At 50.3% G+C, this 25,427-nt stretch overlaps 1 protein-coding gene across 1 annotated transcript in view; it reads right to left on the bottom strand.

Annotated features, from left to right (window-relative positions):
• The window catches only part of NCOR2 (nuclear receptor corepressor 2), a gene marked incomplete at its 5' end in the record, with an annotated part of 157,478 nt that overhangs the window by 84,850 nt on the left and 47,201 nt on the right, over positions 1-25,427 (bottom strand). Inside the window, 3 exons of the mRNA XM_083874116.1 lie at positions 927-993; positions 9,664-9,716; positions 14,582-14,638. Coding sequence (XP_083730242.1) covers positions 927-993; positions 9,664-9,716; positions 14,582-14,638 — 177 coding nt within the window. The remainder of the gene's footprint in view (positions 1-926; positions 994-9,663; positions 9,717-14,581; positions 14,639-25,427) is intronic.

The raw sequence follows: 25,427 nt of genomic DNA, 5'->3' as shown, positions 1-25,427 counted from the left end.
TATTTCCTCCCAGTTTTGGCACTTCTGTTGAAAACCAACCCTTAAGACACTGAGAAAACCTGTACCATTGCCAATGCAAGACACTAACACAGCCTCCTGAGCCTGCCCCAGGACAGAGACAAGGAGTCAGGAGACAGTATTTACATCTTGCTCATGAAACGTGAAGCCCTGTGAGCTGAATCACCCATCACTGAAAGACACTGCAAAATCCACCTTCCTGCTGGGAGCCATTGGTTGTTCTGGCATTTCTTCTTCTGTGCTGGCTTTGCCTTCCAGCTCCTGCCAGGAACGACTGCAACTGTCAGCACCAAAAATGCACTGTGAAACCCAGCTGAATTTTTTCCTCTACTAACTGCAGACTTTGCAACAAACATCTCTGAAGCCTCATAACCAGCCCTGCCCTGCCCCTTGCCCAACCAAGACCTGTCTCCTTAAAGGTCACTGAAACTCTCCCGCAGGCAACGCTGCCTAGAAACAAACTGGCGCGGAGCTTGAATTTTGTTTTGAAACCACAAATTCCTCAAACTCTGCTCTGTGGTCAGCTGGAAGGAGGCAGAGCAGCCTTCAGACCATCCACCCGGAAACGGAGTCAGCTCGTTTCACACCTCTCTTCGGGTTCAATTACACACAAAATAGACATTTATGCTGTGAATAGGCTTTCTGAGATCAATGATGGGCTCCGCTGTGATTGAGCCAACCTCACGTTTTTGCTCTGTGGGAGGCACTTACAGAGGGAGGTGCTGCCTGCAGCAGGCTGGGGACCTCTCCTTCACATGTTATTTTTAAGCAGGAGAGATTCCACAGTTAATACAACAGGCAAAGTACAGAGTACCGGCACCTCTCTGCTGGAAATCATCCTCTTCTTTCTCATATAATAAATTACGCTGGTTTATACATAGAAAATAAGGTCTGAGGGAATCACTTACCCACTGTTTGCGCGCATGATTTCTCCTCTTAAAGTATAAAATTAACTTTTTCCGCATTGCCTGGTTTCTGCAAAGAGAGAGAGAAAAAAAAAAAGGATGAGATCTGATTAACGAGGCGGCTAAAATACACAGCCTGGCTTTCCCCACTCCCAAAAGAGTGTGCAGCACAGTTTCCACCTTAACTTGGAATTGCACCAACTTGAGAACAGCAAATGCTCTTATCTCAGAGCTCGAGCCAGCTTAGAGAAAGACCAATAAACCCTCTGAGACCGGGAACTTCACTCACATCTGTTGGTAAATCAGGACAAAAGTTGAGAACTAAATTAATCAAGTTCCACTGCAAACCTTCCCCACGTGGGGAGACGCTCAGCTCTGCATCTATCAATGGGTCAGGCTATTCCTGCATTAATTTCAGGCAGCTCTGCAAAACCCCAGTGGGTGCCCAAGAGCTGGGGGGCTCAGGCCAAGCCCTGCATGGCAGCAGGTGGCACCCCCTGAGCAGAGACCACCAGGCAGGGACAGCCCAGTGCCCAGGCCAGCAGCCATGAGGATGTCAGCACACACATGTTCACCCTGGGCTCGGAGGCCCTGATAAAGAGGCAGGATCACAGCAGGACTTGCAGCACTTATCTCCTGACCTCTTGCTTCCTTGGAGCCGTGCCCGACAAAGCTGCAAACAACCAGCCAGGAAGAGTTCAGCCACTTGCAGAATTAGGACCTCGAGGGGGAAACCAGCCACCACAACCCCAACCACCCCGGCGTCTGCCCAGACACCCCCTCGCTTTCTTCTTCTTTCTACTTTCTAAAGGCAGCATGAAATAACTGCTCAAAGAGAAGCAGCACGGGAGCAGAACAGAGCTGAAAAGGCTGCAGAAGCTTCCAGAGCCTGCATGAGCCCCAGAGCTGAGCTCCTGTGGTTGTTCCTGTTGCTAATATTCACAGCAATAAAATCTCTAGGTAAAAGGTAGAGACCAGGGGCAAAGGAGTTTCCTTAAGTCTTTTATCCCGATTAAAGGCAGAGCTGCAGTGTGTAATTACTGATCAGGAGCTTAGCAGTCTCATGTAGGCATGTTCTGTGGGATTTAGCTGAATGAAGAGACACCCTTGCTGCTTCCTCATTCCCCTCCTGTGTGGCTGCAGGAAGGGAAAAACCACCCTCCTCCCCTTGTAAATCCCTCAGCATAATTAGCAGTTAACGGGATTGTTTGGGAAGGGGCAGAGGGCCCAGCTCACTTAGAGAGGACTAGGGACAGTCCTGGCTAAGTTTCGGAATGGAGAACATTGCAGAAACCATCAACTTTTTTCCCTTTTTAAACTCTCTTCTTGCTACAGCACTGAACCATGCATGGGCACTCACAGGAATGACAGTGATCCCACAGCAAGCACTGCCCTGGGAACCACAGGTCCCTCCAGCACTTGTTTGCCAGCCCCAGCTCCTCACATGCTCCTGCATCCATTCACATCACACACAGTGAGCTTTCCTCAGTGGCTCCAGCACTGTGTGGTGCCTCAGTGGGCAGCAAACCCTCCTGCAGGACCCTGTCAGACACATTTCCTTCTGAGGCTTCAGCTCTTTGCAAGGGTCACTGTGCCCAACAAACTCATCTCTGTTGTTTGTTTATTCCTAATTCCAGTGGAAGCTCTAACACAAGGAAACCTTTGGGGTAATGCTAATGACCAGCATGTGTGGGATGGTCCCCAGCAAGGGGTCATGGACTGTCCCTTGGGGTCAGCCCAGCTAAATAAATCCCTGCCCTCCCTGTGTCAGCCTGGGTGACATCCAGGAGCAACGTGGGGCTTTGACAGGCTGCTGCTGCTGCTGGATCTGCTGCACAAGTTCTTAGAAAACAGGAGAGCAAATGAAGGAAATCAGCAGCTCTTACGCAGCTGATGGGTTGCCTTGAGTTGTGCATCATGGCTGACCTTGAAACTGCAAATACAGGCAAAGGCTTAATGGCTCTGCAGCTGCAAAAATCAGGAATGCCTTGAAAGCCAGTGCATGTTTACCACCACCAAGGCTGAAGTAATCAAAGAGTGAAAGGATTAAAACAACAACAAACCCCCTCATGCCCTGAATGTTTTTGCCACTTTATCTTTTTTTGTTTTGTTTTGCTTTTGCATAAGGTCAACCTTTCAAAGGTTAATACAATCTCGGTAAATATAAATAGGCTTCACAGTTTATCTTGCTACATGTACCGCTGTTACTTAGAAACCGTTTTTTGCAGCGAGGTTAATTCGGGCCACGTGTCTCCCAAGCACACGCTGCTGCTCCCTGGGCAAATCATAGAGCCCAGAACAACCGCTGTGCACAGGGGAAGGTGAGTGCTGTCTGCTGGGAGCCTGCCACAGAAATAACCACTGTGGAGTGGCACATGGCAAAGGCTGCTTGTGCAAGGTGCCAGCCTTCCTTCCTTCTCCTCCTCCCCTGCCCGAGTCCTGTGGTTTTTTGGGGCACAAGGAAAGAGTCAGGGATGGAGATCTGAACCGTACAGGGCTGAAGAAAGCTGGCGGCTCCCAGGCAAGAGGGATGGGGAGCTCCTTAGATAAAGCAACAGTGACTCTTGTGGGCAGTTTAAAGTATTGCTGGGCTGGCATGAAGCACACACCGGGTGGGGAGGATATGTGAGCTCCCTGCCTTATCCTCAGCAGTGTCCCTAAGGACTGGGCAGGCTGGGATGGACACAGAGCCCCCCCAGCTTCTGGTGAGCTGGTGTTTGGAGGCTGCCAGATGGCACATCTCCATCCTTGGGGTCAACAATTCATCTAGTGCATGGAGCCCACCTCCATTCCTGACTTGAGTGTTGCAGAACTCATCCTCTCCCCCCTGCCCTGACTGGTGAGCCCCACACAGGAGCACAGTTCTCAGAGCCACTCTCCAAACTGCCCAGCAAAACCCATCTCCCACTCCCAGCAAAGCAAACCAAACCCTGTGGGAGCAGCTGCTTCCACCTTCACTGCCTTGGCCCAAAGGTTGCTTTTGTTTTGTGCCTTTCACAATGGAGCCAGTCAAGGAGAGAAACCTGTAACTGTGACTTTTGAGTTACTTGGCCCAGGTCCACAGGAACGGCTTGGCCGCGGATCCTCCCGGAGGCTGCGACGTTAAAAGGATGTGGGCGCACGCATGCGTGTCCCTGCTGCTGTGTACCCACGTGTGCACCCTGCCAAAAACCTGGGATAAGGCTCCCAAAGGACACAAAGAGCTGATGCACGGCAGCACACCTGGCCAAGCCTGTGGAGACCTTCAACCGGTGCAAGACGGAGATGAAAGGAAGTTTGCTATTTGAGCAAAAACTAATCAGGGGTATTTAATTACACAGGAACGTCTTTCATCAGCCAGAGCAAACAAAGTAGGGACCAAACTGCAGAGAGCCATGGGAAGGAGGCAGTGAGCAGCTGGCAAAGCCATTGTACAGCAAGATGGATCACGCAGGCAAGGGGAGGAAACTGAGGAAGCTCCTGGAAGCTCCGGCCAAACAAAGCACAGGGAGAAGAGAGATCTGCAAAGCAGGAGACCTGGGCAGCACAGCAAGAACGCTCCGAGGTGAAACCAGCCCAGAGGCAATGAAGACCAAAACAGCTCTGTCCTCCCCCCTGCTGTCCCTGCTCCTGTGCATGGCTGGTGCCAGGATCCCAGTCTGCAGCTCAGGGCAGTCGCTGATTCCCTGCAGCCACAGGACTCCCTGCAGTGAGGGCAGGGAGCAGCTCACCCTGTTCACAGGTCACTGCACTCATTCCCTGGCTTGCTCTGAAATGGCTGGAGCACACAGCTCCAGCTGCTAACACACTGTAACCCACTAACCCCAAGGCAGGGCACGCTTCTGGAAAGCCAGCTGTTCAGAGCAGTTCCTTGCAATATTTAGAAACACTTTCTGGGGAAGAAAAGCAAAGCACATCTTTAGTTATTTACCCCAGAGCCCTTAAGCATTGGGATTGACTAAACCCCCAGTACCAGCAGTACCTCTGAGGGTGAACTGGCAGAGGTTTGTAACTCTGGATGTGCAGTCAGGCAGGCTGTTGGTGCCCAGAAACACCTCTGCCTTGCCCTGAAGCCCAAGCTGACAACACAAGCTCAAGTGTTGCAAAACAGCCCCCCCCCAAACCAGTCTTGGCTTTTTACTGGCAAGAGGAAGAAGCAGAAGGTAGCAATGTGTGTCTCCATCATTTAGTAATTCATCACTAAGTAATCTGCTGCCTTGATGCATGCCAATAGAGAATAAAAGAGATGAGAAACCTTGAATGGGATGAGCAGGGAGCTGCTAGGTGAATTTCTAATGAGGAAAATGTCTACAAGCACTAATAAAAAGACCTGAAAGAGAATGCATTAGTAATGACAGGGTTTGAAAGAACATTTGTGTTACATGTCAGGCTTCAACTATGAATTTAGAGGCAATCCAGTGCTACTAAATCCCCTAAACAGCAAGTAATGAAAAGATGACTTAAATTTCCCAAAGTGACAAGTGATTTGGAAAGCCACAGTTTGAGATTTTCAGAAGACAGCTGTTCTGCTCTTTTGGAGGGGCACTTGGAAAACAAAAAGAGATTCAGAAACCCTGAAACCTCTCTGAAAATCCTGACTTGAGACTTTGATTCTGCAGAGGCAGATTTCCTGCCCTCTCCCCAAGAAGCTCTCAGCTGCAGACAGCAACCCAGATGTGCAAATATTAACAGTGCACTCAGCTCTGCTGCTGCTGGATCTGGGCACGTGAGAAAACCCAAATCACACCAAGCTCTCCATCTGTACATTCAGAGAGGTTCTCCAACTCCTCTCTAAGCATCTTGAGGGGACACACAGCCTGGTTTCACCCCAACATTCCTGAATTTCAGCATAAAACAAGAAGTTCTTGATGGAAAGGCTTGAAGCAAACGCTGCGAACAGCATCTTGCATGCACTTACCCTGAGCCATTCACTTTGCTTTTTGTCTTCTTTTTCAAGGCTCAGGGAAGCTCACACTCTGCTTTTCAAATACAAGTCTCACAGAATTATGATTGCAAGATGACTGCTTTGGGAAAGGGGGGAGGAGAGTCCTGCCGGGCTGTTTTTCACAGCTGACCGAGCAGGAATCTCCCGCCGTAGAGACGAAGGCCCCCTTGGAGAATATCTCTTCAGACAGACAGCAGGTAATTGATCCTGCTCATGTGAACAACATCTTGTCATTTTTCAAACACTTAGAGGAAAGAAGGTTAATATCTTTGGAGCTGGAGCCTGGGGAATACGCGGAGTCACTACAGTGGCAGGGTGGGAAGGGCAGCTCTCATCCTTGTACAACCAGCTGGCAAAGCACTGAAATAAAGACCTTGACCAGAGGCACTGGTGCTTCACTCGTGCACCAGCATATTCTGCACTTGTTGTATTTCATCAAAATGTAGAAAAAGGGTCTTTGTAGCCTCCTCAACTGATGCAGAATCACTTGAGTGGTTTCCAGCTGCGCTGAGGGCTGTGATGCATCTTAAAGAAACTTCTCAGTCTGCTGCAAAGCCAAAAAATTCTCACCTTGAAAAACAGCAAGGGCCAAGCCAGCCACAGTGGGGGGAAAGCTCACCCCCATCCTTATGAAATGAGGGCACTAAATGCCATCTTGCCCTCCTCTTTCAAAGCTCACCCCATCCCTATGAAATGAGGGCACTAAATACCATCTTTCTTGATGAGCAGAAGCGGCAGAGCCCCTTCTCTCTGACAATGCAGATATTTCAAACAGAAAGGACACAGTCCCATCAAAGGTAGGTCAAATCTTCGGAACAAACCACTCAAGGGTGCCTCGGATCCCGCAGCAGATGTAGCATACAAAATTAACCATGTTTGCTCGAAGCCTGCACTCACAGGTGAACCAAAGGGACCGCGCAGACGAGGAACGGAGCACAGCCAGGCAGCTAAATAGGACTTAAAAGCTTTTGAAGCTGCAAACACTGGAATGAACTGGGGCATGAAATTAATTTTAACTGTACTGAATAGGAGACAGGCCATAAAACTCCAAGAATGTAAGAGACCGGTAACATTTTAGTAAAGAGTAGAAATTCTCCTGGTAACTCCCCAGTCAGCTCTATTAGCATATGTGACTCATCCCAGCTGAAAAGCAAAGCAAACAAGAAGGGAGAATTAAATGAGTGTTGCAAGGCAGAGAGTATAGCTGTGGAGAAATCGAGGAATCCTGGCTCTCTGATATTCAAATGCCTTCCCACTGACACTTGCAAACATTCAACTGAGAATAAAAAATTCACACTAAGAAGCGTTTAAAAACAACAACAAAAAAAAGCTATAAAAGTATTTTGTGACAGTAACAGCCTGGCCATCTTGTACCCATGAGGCTCCAGCTTTACATGGGGGCAGTTTCCATTTGGCACAACACAGCCAGGATGCCGTGAGGATTTGTGGACAGAATCACAACCCAGATGATTTCCCAGCAATCTGCCAAAAGGTTTTTTCATCATGGCTAAATCTGCATAGGGTGAAGCCGTTCTGGAGAATCTGCATTCAATTACACCTTGGCAAAATATAACCTGTGGTGTCCTGGCAGCTGTCCTGATGCTCTAATGCATCTGGCTGGTGTCTCCCAGCACCCTGAGGATTTACTCCATCTTCTATGGAAACAGCCACCTCCAGGCTATGGAGCAGAAGCTGCTCTTCTGGAGCAGAAAGGCACAAACATATTAAGAACAAGGAAAAGACAAAAAATATCTTCAAACTCAGCTTGTGGAAAAGTTGTACATCACATGTGAACATACAAGCGTAACTCAGTCAAAACAGAGAAGTCTAATATCTTTTGCTCTTGGTCAAAGGACCCTGAATCATTTGCTTGGAAGAATTTCCAAAATCTTAATTTCCTATCTGCCTCCCAATCATCAAAATGTCCTTTAATGTGCAGCATGGACGGAGAGATGGGAGAAAAGACACACCAATTTCTCTGTGTGTCCACCAACAAGTAGCAAAGTGCAGACCAGACCCAAGGACCCCCAAGACAGACCCATGGCCATAAACAGCCAACATCTGGAGCCCAGAGTGCTCAGGGGCCTTTCACTGACCTAGATCTGTAACTGTGCTTGGCTGGCATCAATAACCAGCTGAAGGCAGCTAATTGCCAGGTTTCTGGAAGGAGGAGACGGAGGCTTTTCATTAAAATGTGTGGTTTCCTTCCCGTATTTTTGCAGCATTAATCACAGCGAACATTAACCCCAAGCCTGCCTGTTCCAACCTCTCCTTGGTCTGTCACTGCCACTGCTACGGCCACATGGGGACTGTCACTGTCTGGGGTGGGGATAACCCTGCAGATGCCTACAGAGACAGTGATGGAGGGGAACATCTCTTCTCCTGGCTGGTTTGATGAGGCTTCACCTCTTACCAACAGTTTTACTCCTGACCTGCGCAGTCAGCTCTCTCTTGTTTGCACCCGTCTTTCAGGCAGCAACCCAGGACAGGAAATCGTTTAAATCACAGGAAAATGTGATCACAAACCCACAAATATTGGCAGGGGAATGGAGAGTGGGTGAAGTATCTGAATCTACTTTTAACTCGTTCTTTCTAGGACAATGCAAGCGATCAGCTTGAAACTGCCACCTGCTTTGGGATGGCTGTGGGGCCCTTCAAGGCAAGAGAGGGTCCCTGAGAGCTGGTGGCTTCCACTCCCCATCAGAGCCAGGGGTGAGACACAACCAGCAATGCAGAGAGCACGTCCTTGGGCCACACAAGGTGGTTTATCAACCATCAGCCCCCAGAAATGACAGGGACCCCCTGAGCCCTGAGAGAGAGGCTGGGGGAGATGCTGAGTTTGAATGTTTTGCAGGGAGTGCATTGCTGGGATGACACAGGAAGCTCTGGGTGGAGCAGGAATGGAGCAGGGCCTGGCAGCGAGCACTGGGGTCACATCACCAAATCCTCCTCCCTGCAGCCCTTGGGGACACAGAGCCCTAAACATTGCCACCTCCTACCATGCTCCCCTAGAGCAAAGGTACAGGAACTCCTCCTTTATAAACCCCCGGGATCAATTAACATAGCGCTGAAAAGCAAGAGATTATTAACTTTTGTTAATAGATTATTAAAGATGATTATCACCAGCTGACCGAGCTGCTACCAAAATAGACACGCTGCAGGCAGCTCAGAGCAATCATCAGTTCATTCAAGGCAGATAAAAAGTTTCAGATCTGGTTTGACTATTTAAATTTCCAACAATAATCACAATTATCGCTATTCTCATTATCTGTTATAGTTCTTCTATGTTCAGGAAGTCACTGTGGTTATTAAACACATGCTGATGATTAAATCATGTATTGAGGTGATAAGTCAAATTAGATGATTGCTAAGTCTCAGTAAGTATCTTTGAAATAACCAGTTGTTATTAGACATTCAAGAGGTCCTTCATGAAAATCTAATTGTAATTGCAACTTTTCATTTTACCTCATCTTTCTCGCATGCAAACACACACACACACACACAGAGGCAGCTGATTTCATATTTCAGTACGAGTGAAACACAGAGGAAAGCACTTAAAGGTAAGTGTTGTCTGGGAAAACATCAAGGACCCACATCCACCCCACCCCGAGAAAATCAAACAGCACCTTCAGCATCCACCTTAAGCTGCAGCTCCTGGAGCTGGTTTGTGCTTCAAGCACCCAGAGCATCTCTAGTAGGATGCTCACAATTCCTCAGCAGCTTAAACTGGGGTCTGGGAGAGCAAGCTGACACCCCTCCTGCTCCAGCCCACTGCCCAACCTGACATTTAAAACAGCTTTATTGCCACGTACTTACATTTTAATGTTTTCATGGTACTGCCTGGTGTCTGAAGGCTGGTTGTATAACGGCTGAAACAAATAAGAGAAACGAAGAAGGCATAAATGGCACGGTGTGACATTTAGAAACTTAAAAACCCTTCAGCAGCCGCAGATGGCCAGCCCTGAGCCCCCAGCCCCACTCCCGGCCGTACTGGAGGCTGCTGGCTCTGAGCAGAGCCCCGGTGCATCCCGGCTCAGCCCGTGGGAGGGCAGGCAGTGTCTGAGTGAGCCGGCTCACAGCGACGTCGTCCAGATAAAAAACACGGCGAGGACGCGGCTGTTATTCACCGATTAAAAAAAAAAAAAACCAACGCACTGCGCCTCGGAACATACGACACGGGGGAGGCGAGGGGAAAGCGGGGCTCAGGGAGCGGGGAGAGACAGTCTGTGAGCTCAGAGTTGTTATGTCTACGCGGTAAAAGCCTGCCTGAGCCCTCCTGGGGAGACGGGCACAGGCGGCTGCAAGGCAGGACAAGTGTTTGCCCCAGGAGTTTTTGGCATTGCCAGGTCCCCAGGGATGTCACCACAGTCCCCCAGCACCTCTGGGTACAGCGATGCTCATCTGTCCCTTAGGAGGGGTAACTGGGCTCCAGCAGACAAATGTGTTTTCCCCAGGGCTGCTCTGAGCCCAACATCCTCAGTGGGGGATTATGGCAGGGACCTCAGTGATGAGTCAGGAGAGTTGGATCCATCCCTGGTCACTGCCCCGCTACCTCTGCCTTCCCAGGGATTTACCCTTGGGAGCCTGGAGGGTCCCACCTCTGGAAGGGAGAGATGCTACAGAGACCAGGCTCAATCCCACCCACTGTAATTAACAGCTCAGCACACACACCAGGGGCTGCCACCAGTTGTGTCCACATCAGCAGCCTGACAGGGGGCTCAGGATTAAGCCCTTCAACACTTCTGTTCATTGTCTTAAGCTGCTGAGACTGGGATAACTAAAAGCTTGCCATAGCTCAACCATCACCAGCAACCATCACCTAAAGAGCACAGCTCAGGTCTGACCACAAAAACATCACCAAGTACTCAAGCAGTTCATCCACAAATGTTCCCCAAACCAGCTGTGAGCATCTAACATCTGTGACCAACACAGACAGAGGGATGTGTGGTTGAAGCATCCTGACCATGGATACACACAGCAGCTCACCCTCCTCCTGTGGTCAACAGGGCTGAGGCTGTGCTCTGAGTTTACCCAATTTCATCTCAGAATTAACACAGGAAAAGACCAAAACATCTGCCAAGCATCTGCTCAACCAGGTGAGCAGCACTGGAGGCGACAAGACCTGTAAACAAAGATAGGTCCCTTTCCCCTCTGGTTTGAAGAAGGTGTTACTCCCACATCCTCTGTGGTATCTCCCTGTCACCATCACAGGTGCTTGGCACAGAAGCTTGTTTTTCCACACAGCCTGTTTCTACTTCTCTGTAAGACACAGATTCTGCTTCACCACTCTGCTGCCACACAGGACAGCCACATCAATCCACAGAGAACAGACACTGTGTAGCTCTCCCTGCTCCATCACACCGCTGCACCAGCAGGTCATCAGCTGCTCTTTGTGGCTGCCCTTGGACGTGTCCCTCTTCTCTGTGAAAGCACACGTAATCCCCAGGCGGAAGGGGCAGGCAGAGGCACGTAATCCCCAGGCAGACAGGCACAGGGAGATGAACCACAGTGTTCCAGGAGGGATGCAGGGCTGACGGCAGCGTCCAGGTGTCTGTTACCTGGCGAGGGGTAAATCTGCCAGGAGACAGCTGTGCTGGCCACCCTGTGCTGGCAGAGCCAGGGCAGATGAGAGGGACAAGCAGGTCCTTGTGAAGAAGACATTCTCAGTGGTATCCCTTCCCCAGGGGTGGTTCTATCACGAATCCTCTCAGATCTGTTGGTTGGACTCCAGGCTCAGAGGTGGCTGTGCACTTCACGCTTGGAAAGCTCAGAGGAACACAGACATCCGTCTCATCACGTAGCTCAAGAGAGGCAGGTCTGCACCACGGAGCTGCAGCTCCAGAGCATCACATCCTCAGTCACCCTGGAAAGCTGGAGCAACCGCTGGGAGGCCTTGACCAGTGATTGTCTTTCAGAAGAGGACTGCAGGAACTGGAAATTCTGAGAAATAAGTGTCTCTCTTCTCTCCTTGCTCATAAATATCAAAGCAAAGAAGCGTGAATGTTGCAGGTCACAGAGACCTTCCTCCTGGGAGAAGCAGTGGAATTAACATTTTGGTTTGGACCTGGGTTAGAAAATGCTCATGTCCACATGGGCATAACAGATGCTCTGATGCCAACCAGCTGACCAAAAGCTAATGATTCCTCTCCACTACAACCTATAAATGATATGAACACTTAGGGTCTTAGCTAGCAAACCTAAGTGTTAGCGTGCAAATACTGGAACACATCACTGTAAAAGAAATGCCCAAACACTCAGAAACACGGAATTCTGGGACCTAAACCCAAGATACAAGTAACACCAGCATCTCAAAGAGATTTCTATCTGCACAACAGCCTCAGCACCATAACTCGGCCCATGCAGTGAAGGAAGCCCAGGAGACAAGTTCTATTTATCCACAGAGAACTTACAGACTAAATACTTAAAGAAACTTAATTCTCAGCAGGGCAGGGACTGAGAAACAGCATCTTCTCTCAGAGCCATCCACAACTCCTAATTCCACCTTTCCCAGCAAGTAAGCAGAAGTAAAGCTCACAAGTTAGATAGGTAAGGTGATGTTCTAAACATAACCAGTGTTTCTCCAGGGTTAGGAACACGTAATGCATTTCTATGGAAGATGACATTTTAGAAAAACATAATTGCAATGCAAAGCTATTACTGGAAAAGCCCTGGATTTACTGAAAGCTCTTTAGAAATAAAACAGAATGAAAGGTCTCAATTGCTTTCTGGACACTGCAGGGTTCAGATTATGCATCTCAAAAACATTTCTCCCTGGGGAAAACACACAGACATTTTTTAAATGGTACCAGTACATGGCAGGGATGAAATGAGCAGAACCCTGATTAACTGAGTCACAACCTTGTCCTCCTCCTGACTCAGAGGGGAGCACCAGCTTCCCAGGACTCAAACTGGATCCCTGCTTCCCCGAAATCCTCCTCCTCCAACCTGCCAGCAGCACCAGCACCCAGTACTGGTGTCATTCCTGACCAATTCCCACCACAATCTCTCACCTCACCCCACGAGCTCTGACACGCTGCCCATCACCACACCAGTGTGCATCCAGCACTGCTCCAAAGGCACCAACCTCTGAACAGCCAGGACAGGACATCCCAGCAGAGCCAACAGCAACACACAACCCTCCTGGTGACAGCCACACCTCCCCCTGCAGGGACGGGATTGGAACAGGGATGCTCAACCTCCCTCTGGGAGACCCGTGGGCTGTGGCAGCTCCAAGGCTGGAGCGTGTGGTGTGTGACACGGTGGAGCAGGTATGAGCATTGGGCAGAGCAGGCTCTTCTTCCTGGAGCTGCTTCCTTTCCAGCTCAGAAGAAGCTGTGACTATGCATCTTGTCTCTCGTGGGCCGTTGGCAGGTCCTGGGCATTGCTGTGCCCAGTGTGGGGCACTGGGCCATAGGAAGTGCCTCTCCCATGGCAGATGGACCAGACAGTCTGCAGGATGCACACAGAGCCCAGCTGGGTTTTCTCACTGAGGTTTCCCCTCTTCCCCTGCCCTCTGATGAGTAAGGCACAGAGACAGAGAAAGGTTTGCACTGGGCTCTGTTACAGCCCCCACCATGCAGTGTCAACACCCGAGGAGAAAACATCAACAAACTGAAAAAAGGAAAAAACAGAGGGAAAAAAAACCCCAACCCAAACAAGGGAGGAGGAAGGAAAGAAAATGCAACATCTTTCGGATGAGGAAGCACCGACCCTGGGCACTGCCAATCTCCAGAGCAGAAAGAGCAAAGGGTTTGACCCCGGTGACTCAGAGAAATAATGATGAGTGTCACCTCCCCAACAAGGAAGTGGGCTTTGTCACGTGTGACCTCTCCCTTAAGCACAGGGGAAGACAGCAATTAGTGCCACCCCCACAAGGCAAGTGCAAATTACAGCTGTCGAAGCCTGTGAGCTGCCTGCTCCCATCTCATACAGACGGCTCCCTCCGCTGCATCCCACGGCTGCTGCAAAGCACATTCTCTGTCAGACTGGGTCTGATCCTTCCAGCAGCATCACTGCCAATGCTCCTTTTCCAGGCACCCTTCTCCAGGACTCAGCCCCCAGGGGGGTGTTTCCAGCTGCCCCTCCAGCAGTCAGTCCTTTGATTTACAGATGGATTTTTCCAGATGAGGGAGCAGCCCAAAATTGACAATTTGTTCTAAGTTGTTTTCTCAGCTTCCCTGTGCATGAGAGAGACTGAAATAGGAAGTGTGTGAGTCCTGATACCTGTAGGTTGTGGCAGCTGCAGTCGGGTAGTACTCACAGAGCACCCTTCAGCATCCTCCTCAATTTTCAGTGGGTGGGACAGAGGAGAGTCCAAGCAGCCATCCCTCCAGACAGCACCTCGAGCTGAGCTGGCAGCAGCCCCACACTGCTGGGGCTGTGTCTGCCACCAGCAGGCAAAGCCATCAGCACCCCAAGTGGAGGCAGACAGTGCCAGAGCCCCTTCCACCCTCCAGCTCCACTGCAGAGCGTGAGGAGGGAACCAAAGGGTTAAACCTCCCCGAGGAGGGCTCTGTGTATGTGTCTGCCTGTGTTTCAGTACTCATCTCAGTCACTCTGCTTCCTGCGTTGGTGCAGTGCCAGCGAGAGGTCTGGGCCAGCAGCACACTTCCTTCTGACACACACACACACACACACACACACACACACACACACACAGGGTGCTGTGATCTCTCACCACCCAGGAACTTCTCCAAACCTGGCTCCCCTCCCCACAGCCAGAAGTAACACTCACCAGCTCCACTTGGGGACCCAGCCCTTCCAGGATCCTGTGGGCAGCCTCCGCCTTCTTCTGCAGGGAGAAAAAGGGGAGAGGAAGAAAAAAAAAGTTATTTGTGCCATCAGTTACAAGTCACAGTTCTCTGCTCTCTGCTAAAACCACTTCTCAAACCTCCACAGAGCCGTCACAAATCCCATCCCTGCCTGAGAGTGGGTGGAAAGGTTCAGCTCAGCCTCTGGACCCGCAGAGGGAAAACCCGTGGGCGAAGAGCTCAGGCAGTGGTGTTATCATGACTTTAAAACATCCGAGCTGTGCCCAGGAAGTGACCCAGAGCCCTGACCCCTCTGGGTGCCAGGTGGGGGGGACTGTGGCTGGTACCTCTGCGTGGCTGCCCTGCGAGGAGGAGGATGAGGAGGAGGAGGATGAGGAGGCGGAGGGCGGGCAAACTGCACGTACACAGAGATGCCCTTTCTAGGATTCATCGCTTGACAAGCATGTGATCATTAGAGTTGAGCTGCCCTTGGCTCCTCGTCGTGCTCTCTCTTCCCTCCCCTCCCTGCCACAGAGGAGCCTTTCCTCATCCCCTCCCGCCCCTGGCCAGGATACCTAGTGCTTATTAAAGGCAAAAAAAACCCCAAAAACAACCACCCAGGAATACGGCTGTGCAGTGGTTACTAATTAAACAGGCCTGAAAAAAAAAAAGACATGGCTTGGCTGTAGCAGGAGTCTAAATAAAATATGACATTTTCAGTAAACAGCACTTCCTAGCAAAGCCAGGCTGTGCAGGGGGGTTACTGACAGTCCAATAAATCCAGATCACTGCGTGCTGCCGGCACCATGGGCTGAGCTGCTAAAGCCAAATACCTGACAGTGATGGGGATGAGGAGATGGATTTTCAGAGGTTCAGATAAAATAGGTAGTTTTAGCTATTTTGGGATAAAGGAGAGAGAAAATCCCCAGCTGGCTAAAACAGGGAGCTGAGCCCCAGGCCTGGAGAAGGGGTGGGCTGGGGTCTGGGCTGCTGGCAGAGCCAGAGGGGCTTGGCAAACCCTGGGGAAAGTTCCCCCAGGGCAGGGAAGGGATTTCAGCTCCAAGGGTCTGGCTCAAGTAGCTCTCCAGCATCAGGCACCTCTCACCCTGTCTAAGGCTGAGTTTCCCAAGGATTGTCTTGCCAAAGGCTGGCCCTGCTGCTTGCCGCCATATCCACCCCTGTGAAGGGTTTCCAAAAGTTCCATCTATCCCCCCACTGCTGGCTGGTCCTCAAAAGCACTGATGCAGCTGTAGGTGTGCAGACTCCTTGCTGGAGCCTTGTGCACCCACACAGAGTCTGATCTGCACACGAGCACTTTGAAAGAGTCACCCCAAGCAGCTGCAGGAGTCACCCTGTCCATGGTGGGGCTCAGGACCCAGTCAAATGGCCATGGCCAAAATCAGCCCTGTCCCAGCTGCAAAGCCTGCAGCAGGTGCTTTACCACAGCATCACCAGGAGAGGCTTCCAGTTCCTGTATTTACTGTACGCTCAGGAGGACACAAAGCTTTTTGTGCAATTTAAAAGTGACTTTAAGGATGCTAAGAGAGATGTAACCATGCAGGGAGCCTGCTGTGGCACCATCCCACACAGGGCAGGCATCAGCCCTGCTGTCAGTGTACTTGGAGTTCACAGGTATCACCATCACCACCACTGCCCACCTGACTCTGTTAATGGGAACAAGCCAAGCCTGTCCAGGGACCTGCCCCTTGGAAAAATTCATCACACAACAGAGAACTCTGAGCCAGAGCTTAATATTTTTGTCTTCACGAGCGATAAAATCTGCTGACCTTGGAGAACATCAGCACTGTGGCATTATAAAATCTTAGAAAATTAAAACCAAAGGGTAAGATTTTCAGGAGAGGAAGGATCATTAAAACTGCTAAAAACTCTCTACATCAGCAGCCAAGAGGATGATTTGGCCAATGCCCCCCTGCCTGCCATTGGTTGCTGGTGAGCAGGAGGCATCAGCTTCCCGAAAATTTTTTGATGCATACCTGGGACAAAAAGCAGCAAATGAATTAATTGCATTCTGCATAATTACAGGTGGAAGATTGTAGCCTCACTCAAGGCAGACAGTCCCACCGTGGGTCTGCTCTCCTGGGCACCATCCCTGGCAGCAGGGATGGCACAGCAAGGGACTGGTGATGCTGCAGGCCCGTGTGTACAATGAGATTAACTTCGAGAAAAAAGCTGAGTGTGTTCAGCTTGCTGCATTTGCCATGTTTAGACAACTTAATGAGACAAGCCAGAGGCAAACCACCACAGGCAGAACATGTGGCGAATCAGGAAGAATGACATAATTTGTCTTGCATTAACCAACTGCAATATACACGTCTCCAGAACGAAAGATCAGGAGGAGAAGCTATTCCGAGCACGTCATGTCTTTGTACGTACACAAAGAAATGCCTCTATCTTGAAAGCTGCCCAATTAACACTTGACACCCACTGTAATTGCTGATGCTCCTTGCTGCCTTTATCAGATCACAGCAGAACCATAATGAGCTGTCTGAAAGGCCTGGCAGACTGAGGTGAGAGCTGACTGCGGGACTGGGGAGGACATAAAACACCCAGCAGAAGGTTCCCACCACTCTAGGGCTCATCTCTAAGGACAGACAGACACACAGGGAGGTGTGTTCCTGCCTAGGGACCCAGCAAGCCAGAAGCTTGACTGGAGAATTTATGCAAACCTCAAACTGCTCAGGTACAAAGGCAGCCTCCCCCAGGCCTTCCTGCAGCAGCTAAAGACCATCAGCACTCCTGGTAAATCCTTTCCCTTCCAAAGGGAAAACCACCAGTAGTGGTTCCAATACTGATTTTGTCAGGAGTATGTTTAGTGATGGACCCTGCAGAAGAAAACCACAGGGTTAATCCTACATCTGCTGAATGACCCCACCTGTGCCTGCATTCCTGTTGTTTAACAGAAGGAAACGTATCAAGAAGCAAACCCCAGCCTTTACCTCTGGTGAGATACATGAAGATCCTCACAACTTGTACAGTCCCTCTGCAGCTCCCCAGCAAGCAGGCAAAGACCCCTTTTCTCAATCTGGTAGAGAATCCTGAAATATTGCTGCAGCAGTGGAGCAGTGGGGTTCATGAAGGGACCTCCAAGTGCATTTTTGGAGGGATTGATGCCTCAAGAAACGTGTCTGACCCAAGAATATGGTCGCTGTGGGGCCCATGGATTCAGAAGGGAGCCCACAGATATATCAGGCAGCAGCATTTGCCCCTACAGGACCTGTCTCCCCCTGGGCAGGGGCACAGGCAGGCAAACTGTGCTCTTACCCCAGCTCATGCTCCTCCAAGGGGCCTGGAGCTAAAGAGATCTTCGCCAACAGCAAAATCCTCCCTGCAGACTACAAAAATCTTCATTCTCGCCTGAAGAACATTTGGCTTCCAAAGCAAAACTCCAGCCCTTTGCTTCTCCTTTGAAGAAACTTAAAAATAGGCTTGGGAGGGGAAAGCAGGCAGGAGAGCAACTTTCCGGCCATGTGAGCTCCCGTGGGGATGACGAGCCAACCCCACGAGGCAGAGGAGCAACCAAAACCAGGGGAGGGAGAGCCTGGGATTTTGCGTGGGCTCTTCTTAAAGCGAAGTTTAAAAATGGAAGAGAAGGAAACACAGGAGTTATTTTGAGAAAGCGGATCTGAAATTAGGAGGCGGCACTTTCTTGGACCGGCTCCAGCCACGGTTCCAATGCAGCACAAAGCTGCTGCAGCTGAACTGTGCTCCCGGGGTTATTTATAGCATCCCGTAGGCAGCAGTGCTGGGGAATGGGAGGGTTTCTATTTGGGACCAGGCATGTCCTGCACACAGATATGCAAAGCCCTTCCAGAGGAAGGAGACTGTGCACAGGACGGTGCTGGGAAAAGTTCCCGTCCTGGCACCGCATTCCCTGGCCAGGCGGGGCTGTGGGAGCAGCATGGCAAAGAGGCAGGCTGGAATGGGATTTGGTTTAAAACAAAGTTCAGGAGAAGCGTGGCTGAAGTCAGCAGAAATCATGGAAATCCTGAGGCGAGATACCTCTCTCGGCATGCAGCAGAAAGCAAACAGTACAGCCAAAAAATGTGCTGGGACCAAACCACAACCTGGCAATGCCCGTTCCATAGGGAAAGATTTTCACTCCTACAACCACAAGTACTATTTTTTTCTCTCCTTTAAACCTCAGCATGCTCTCTCCCAGAGCCAAACCACCCCAGCAATTTGCTGCCCTCCACACAAAGCAGGTGGGATGAGCCCCAGTGGAAGGGAAAACAACATTCCTCCCTCTCCAGCTCCTGCAGGCATGGCCAGCACAGCGCTCTCAGCACACCAAGAATGAGTGCCCTCCCCTGGGCTCTCCTTGAACCCAAACACCCTGAGCACCAGGGAACCTTGGTCAGCCTCAATGGAGTGAGCCCAGCCCCTCTCACCTGGCCCAGGGGTTGAAGCTCTCCAGGGGTGCCCATGGGATGCAGCTGCCCTGCAGGCTTCCCCACCTCCCTGTGTTGAGCTGGAGCCATCTCCCCACCACACCAGCAGTGACAGAGAGCTGTCCCCAAGGCTGGGGCCAGCAGGTGATGCAGCAGGGGCTACAAATGACTCATCACAATTAGTAAGAAAACAGAGGGAACTGGTGACGTTGGAGCCGTGTGTTCACACCAGTCCCCACCCACCCTGCACAGAGTGTGACAAAACCACTCATTTCGGTTATTTGCCACTCTCTGGCTTTGGCTCATCATTGCCAGACAGTTTCAGTTCTTGGCTCACTCACACCCCATCCATGGCCAGTGTGGGAGCCCCCAGACACAGCTGGGTTTCCACTCACATCTCATCCTGCCCTGCTCTCTGCAAGGCTACAGTGCCCTTCAAAGGCACACTAAAGTTAAAGTGACGTGCCAGCAAGGTTTTGCCACTGCAAACCATGGCTGAACATTCCACCACTGCAAAACTGCTCAAAGTGTTGGCATTGCACAGAAAGCTTCCAGAAATCCACGTTTGAGCCCTGCAGCAGTTACAGGAAAGCTCCAGTTACCCAACCCAAGAGCCAGGGCTGTGTTGCAGGGTCTGCCTTCCAGCCTCCAGCAGATTTGGGAGCTCTGCAGTTCTCATCACTCCTTCTAAGACCTGAAAAAGCAGGACACGGCCTTATCTGGTCTGGGTTAATCACAGACAAATCTTCTATGTCAATACACCTATTGGGAACTCCAGATCCTGAAACAGACACCAGGACCATTAAAAAGCCAAAACAAATGAAAGTTTCCTTAAAATCCAATAAAAAAAAATTAAAAGCTTCTCAGTGACTCTAAGGTAATTGTTTAAATTTTATCTTGTTTGGAAATCTTGCAGAAATGTCAATAATATCTGAATTCTGGCCTTTCCAGTTTTCCTCTGGATTTTCTAAAAGCCCATTTTGCATCACCAAGCCCAGATGAGACAGAATAAAAGTTATTGGAAACAAAAGCAAAACAAACAAGGCCCTTTCATCAGCCAAATACTAAACGCCCCCATCCCAACTACCACGTAAACTAGAATTTGAAAAAAAGCCCCGCAGATTAAATGCTCAAAAGCACTTTTACTGTTAAGGTCTTATTTACTGCACCAGCTCCGTGCTGATGAGGCAGGCCCGATTCTCCCCTTTCTCATGTAAATCAGGAGTTCATAGAAAATCAGAGTTCTACAGACATCAAATCCCTGTAGGATCTGAGTCACACTCAGTGTCTGTGAGTAGTTAATGGCAAGATTATATTTTGCAATGCTAAAAGCCTTCATTTATTTATTCTCTTATTTATGGATAGGGCATTAATGCTTTATGAAGGTATTTGAGGGTAAACGGATAGCTGGGAATGTGCTCTGCACAGACACAACAGCGGCAGGGGATGGAAAAAGTTCCAAACAGTCCTTTGAATTCCAATTTTACAGCACAATGCTGAATTTATAGACGGATAGCTGTGCCCTTTTGAAGGAACAAGCATCAAGACAGAAAACGAATTAAAATTTAATCTTATTGATTTCCACCAGCTCAATCTCAAGAGCAAGACAGACGCTGCTGCTGCTGCTGCCTCCACTGCATCAAACCCAGTTTTTCAGGGATCTGACAGCAGAGCAGGGATGGGCTCCCGTGGCTGGTGGAACCCACAGGGGCGACGTGGAGGGGACTGGCCCCAGCCCTGGGCACGCTGTGGTGGGTCACAGCACGAGGTGTCCCCTCCCTGGCACGGCGGCGCAGGGCGAAGTCACGCCACGTCCTGACGTGACCTCTCCCTCCCTCCCTGATAAATGAGAGCAATGTTTCACAGAAAGCTGACGTGAGCTGGTTTGCAGGGACACGAGCACGGATCTTTCTGTCTGCTGGGCTCTGAGCAGGATTCCTGTTGGCTCTGGTGCACGGCAGGTCTGCAGGGACCTCCAACCACCTGCATGTGGCTCACAGAGAGCTGGACATGGGCTCCACATCACCACAAGGGTCAGAGACATGGCACAGGTACCTCTGAGCACACATAAGCGGGAATTTTTGGGACATACAGGAATTCACCCAGCCAAGCCATGGTGGGCTGCTGGGTAGCAGCTTCCTCCAGGACACACTGCCAAGGAGAGCTCAGCCAGCCTTGTATGCCAGGAAAGGCACAGAGCAGTGCTGCTCTCCTCCCTGGGCTTAGCAAGGGACTTGGAAATTTCCGTTTAAAACACAAAAACATCTTCAAGCCCAGGTATGTTCAATCGATTTCAAGGGAAGGCGGATGCAAGGAATCCCGTGAACGCCCAGTGGAATAAAGCTACAGCTAAAAATACACAGATATGATCTGTCTTGGTTATGAGGATTTGAGGTGGAAGAAAGGTAAATTCTGTTGATACAATAACACATCCCAGAGGTGCAAATTAAAGCCCTCAAGGAGGTTGTGTCACACAGCCACCACCTCTGAGGTGCCAGAACCAGCAGGGATCAGCTTCCTTCTGCAGAGGAGACACTAAAATCACTCACAGGGCTTGATTTAGGAGATTGCCAATGTCCCCATCACTGTCAGCCTTTGGATCAACTGAGGCATCCATCCCAACCTGACCCTGCCAGCACTCAACTCCTGCAGAGGAGCCCCTGAACAGCCAAAACTGTCCCCTGGGCTTCCCACAGCACTTCTTTAAGGCAATTGTAGCCCCCATAACTGTTTCCAAACATCATTTTGTTTCTTAAGGACTGAACACACTTTTGAAAATAGCACTCAAATGCTTCTGACAATGCTGCCCACTGCCTGTTCTCAGGTTAGTCCACAGACAGTACCCAAAACATTAACTCCCATTCTCATAAATCCTTTCAGAAATGGTACAGGTGACATTTTGGCTCGGATACACAAATGTGTGTTTTTCTGCGTTATGCTGCAAAGGTTTCCCAAAAAGTACATTTTCTGGTGCAACTTCACAGCCCATCTTCGGACACAAGAGAAAATGGCTTTGGTCAGCACATAGCAGGGGAGAAGACACCTGGATCTTGATTATCAACTGTTCTTCTACAATCCAAGTCCCCTAAAAGCTTCCCAAATGCAACCACGGCCTCATAGTCCAGGATTTGACTGCAGTCAAGAGCAGCTTCTCTCACCCTTCCCCGGTAGAATCTGTACAGTCACCTTTTTTTTTTTTCTTTCTGGAAATCAATTACATGTCCAGCAGAGTGTGGCAAGAGGGGATTACAGGTCACATTTTCCATAATTATCCTTCCTGACACCGAGGAACTTTTCCAATCGCACGCGTTAAGTAGGTCACAAGAGGGAACAGCAGCATGATGGGCATTTAGCATCAAAAAACCCGAATTTGGAGAAAAATCGGATGCAGCCCAGCGCCGCCCTCATCCCAACCCCTCATCCATACGCAGCACCGCGGTGAGAAAAAATATATAGACTTCCCTGATGAACCATAAGCTAAAATTAGAAACTATTCACGCCTGCAAAGCCACAGCTATCGCCAAAAGGAAAGTAGGTCACAGAATGGCTGGCTAACTTGATTTTCCGGCTTCTCTAGCTGCTGTGTCCTCACGTAACCCCTCCTCTCCCATGGACCGTTTTTGGTCTCTCCTTTGTTCGGGGTACAAGTGGTGGCAGTGTGCACGGGCTGGCAGGAGCGGTGGGAACGGGGCACGGCAGCGCCCGCCTGCCCGGCGGAGCACAGACCCACGGTTCACAAAAAAGCCAAGCCAGAGCCAGGCAGAAGCCCCTCCACGAAGCTGCTGTCTCCCACCTGCTCGGGGATAGGCACAAGGGCTGGCTTTCTGCCCCTTCCACAGCGTTGCGCTTTAAAGATCGTTTCAGGCTTTGCCAGCGCTTCTCTGGGGCGCTTTCCTTTCTTGCCTCCTCCCCAGGCCTGAATATCCTCTTTTTATTTGCATTTCTTGCCGTGCACTGCCTCCCTGGAGCAAGCCACAAGCCAAGCGATGCGAGTAAATCTGGCTTTCCTTCCCTTTGTGCCTGGGCTGGAGCCCCGGCTCAGCCATTACCGATGCTTTTCCCACAAGGAGACCTCTAGGCGTCAACTTCACTGCTTTTCCACGGCACAGGAGAGGCAGAAAAGCTTAAAATTTGGCTCAGTGACCTTCCTCACTCTAAATCGATACATTTCTACCTGGCTTGTAGTCCTTTGCTCCTACTAACTCACCTTGCAATTAATTGTAAAGCTGCAGGTCAGCACAGGAGTGTCTGGGCCTCTCCCACATTCACAGCTGGAGGACCTGCTGCCATCAAACTCACCCTATAGCCACCAGCCACTCTTTTCCACCACAATCTCAATTGACTCTAATCCCAAGACCTTTCCTCTTCCAATTTTCCTCTTCCTGGCCTCAAAAGAAGAGCAGTCACCCCTAAAATGTATCCCAAACACTCAATACATGAGAGACTGAAAGCTGAGCCCGTGAAATGTTCTTTAGAAGGGCAATTACATCCTGATCCCCACCCTTGTCACTGGAGCCTGGACAAAGACAACACTCAGCACTCTCTTCCCCTTGCAGCCCCAGCTCAGCCTGTCCCTGCTGTGGTCCTGGAGAGGGTCCTTCCACCCCTCAGCCATCACAGCTGGGCAGGGATGCTGTCAGTTCTCTGCTGCCCATAGACAGATCCTGTCTTCTCCAAAGGAGGAACCTGCCTGCAGCCTGCTCTGGTTTCTATCAAGCCAAAGGGAAGGTTGTTGGTTGGAGTCTCCTGCCCACAGGCAGGCTCCTCACACACGACACGCAAGGGGACTTTACAAGAACAAGGAAGAATCATTGTCTGCCCATCCCTGGGATAATTCAGACATGAACACAGAACCAGATGTGAAATTATACAAACATTTGGTGTCCAATGGGAACTTTGCTTGCTGGGCACCCACCTGGAATGGATGCACACATCACAAAGGTTAATGGTGAAACTCCTGGCAGCAAGCTGGCTGAGATCAGCCTAATACTGACACAGGGATTCCACCAGCTCTGCCCACTGTGTGTGACAGTGTCCCAGGTGTTATGGCCCTGGCCTTTCCAGGAGAAATGTACAACTCCATGCCTGCCCTCCACAATCTCTGCCACCACCCATGGGACCGGGCAGAAATGCCAAGGGACCACCCTGAGTGGTGGTGAGGCTTGGAGAGCAGATCCTGCCTGCTGGGGAGAAGGTGGTGGGAGGGAATGTGTGACTGGCTGGCATGGGCAGAGATGAGAGGTGACAAAGCAGGACAGGGGACTGGCAGGACAGCCAGCCCTGAGCCAGCTCCAGCTAATGGGGACTGCTACAATGCAGGCTGTTGGGGATGTGATGAGTGAACATCACCTTTCCCTCCTGCCTCACCACCACCACCCATTTCTCCCCCCTCTAATGTGGTTCAGCTACACAAGAGTCTCCAAGGAGGATGGGGCTCAAATGAACAAGAATAAAAGTGTTTAAGAGCTCACTTTTTTTGAGCCTCCCCCCTTGCACAGGAGGCACAAGCCATCTAGCCCAGGACTCCCAGAGAGGGCACTGGGTGGTGAGAATGGCTCTGAGGAACACTCTGCACCTGCCCCCAAAGCCCAGTGTGTGAAGCCATCACCAGCTGGCAATTGCTAATGCTTCGAACACATCGACCTCAGCCTTCACCCACTCACACAACAGACCGTGCCAGCACTGGGTTTCCTACTGCTCAGGCACAGAAGCAGATGGAAAAAGGAAAACCAGGAAAATTGCACTGCCTGGGAGCGCAGGGTAGGCGATATTTTTTTTTTTTTTCTTTTTAGGAGTCAGGCACCTGGATTTCTGCAGCTCCCAGTGAAATCGCAGGCCTCGCAATTCAAAATAATTAGCGACTAGTAGTTTTCCTTTTATGCAAAATCATCCTTTTTATCCAACACCTAAATGAAAATGAATATGCTTGATTATCTACCAAAGGGCCCAATTTCTGAGCATCGCTCCGATGCACACAGCAAAATTCATCTCTCCTCAGGCTGCTATTACAGGCAAGGGCTGACAAATGAGCGGTCAAGGCAGAGATCCAGAGCCAGGGATGCCAGCCTGACCTTTGCTAATGCTATTTACAGCATCAAATATCCACAAATCCAGCCGTGGCTGCATCCACATCCTTGCTGCTCCAGCCTGGGGGGTTTAGGGGCAGCCAGGAGAGCTCACAGCTGGCCTGCCAGTATTAGAGCAGCACAGATGTCACCCTCCATGCGTGCAGCCCACCCACCACGTCAAAGCCCACCCCTTAAGGCAGCTTGCAAGCTGGTTCACTCGCAGAGGAGGAGAGGATGAAGCAAACTGTTTAACAGAGAGGAATTTGAAGCATCTCTTGAGCACTTCATCTCTTGAACTGATCACAGGAAACCCCCCAGGTAGGTTCTTCAGAAGACATTAGTGCTCATCTGCA

This window comes from Zosterops lateralis (assembly GCF_965231275.1).
Source record: "Zosterops lateralis genome assembly, chromosome: 17".
Lineage (NCBI taxonomy): Eukaryota > Metazoa > Chordata > Aves > Passeriformes > Zosteropidae > Zosterops > Zosterops lateralis.
This window is presented reverse-complemented; position numbering and strand designations above follow the sequence as displayed.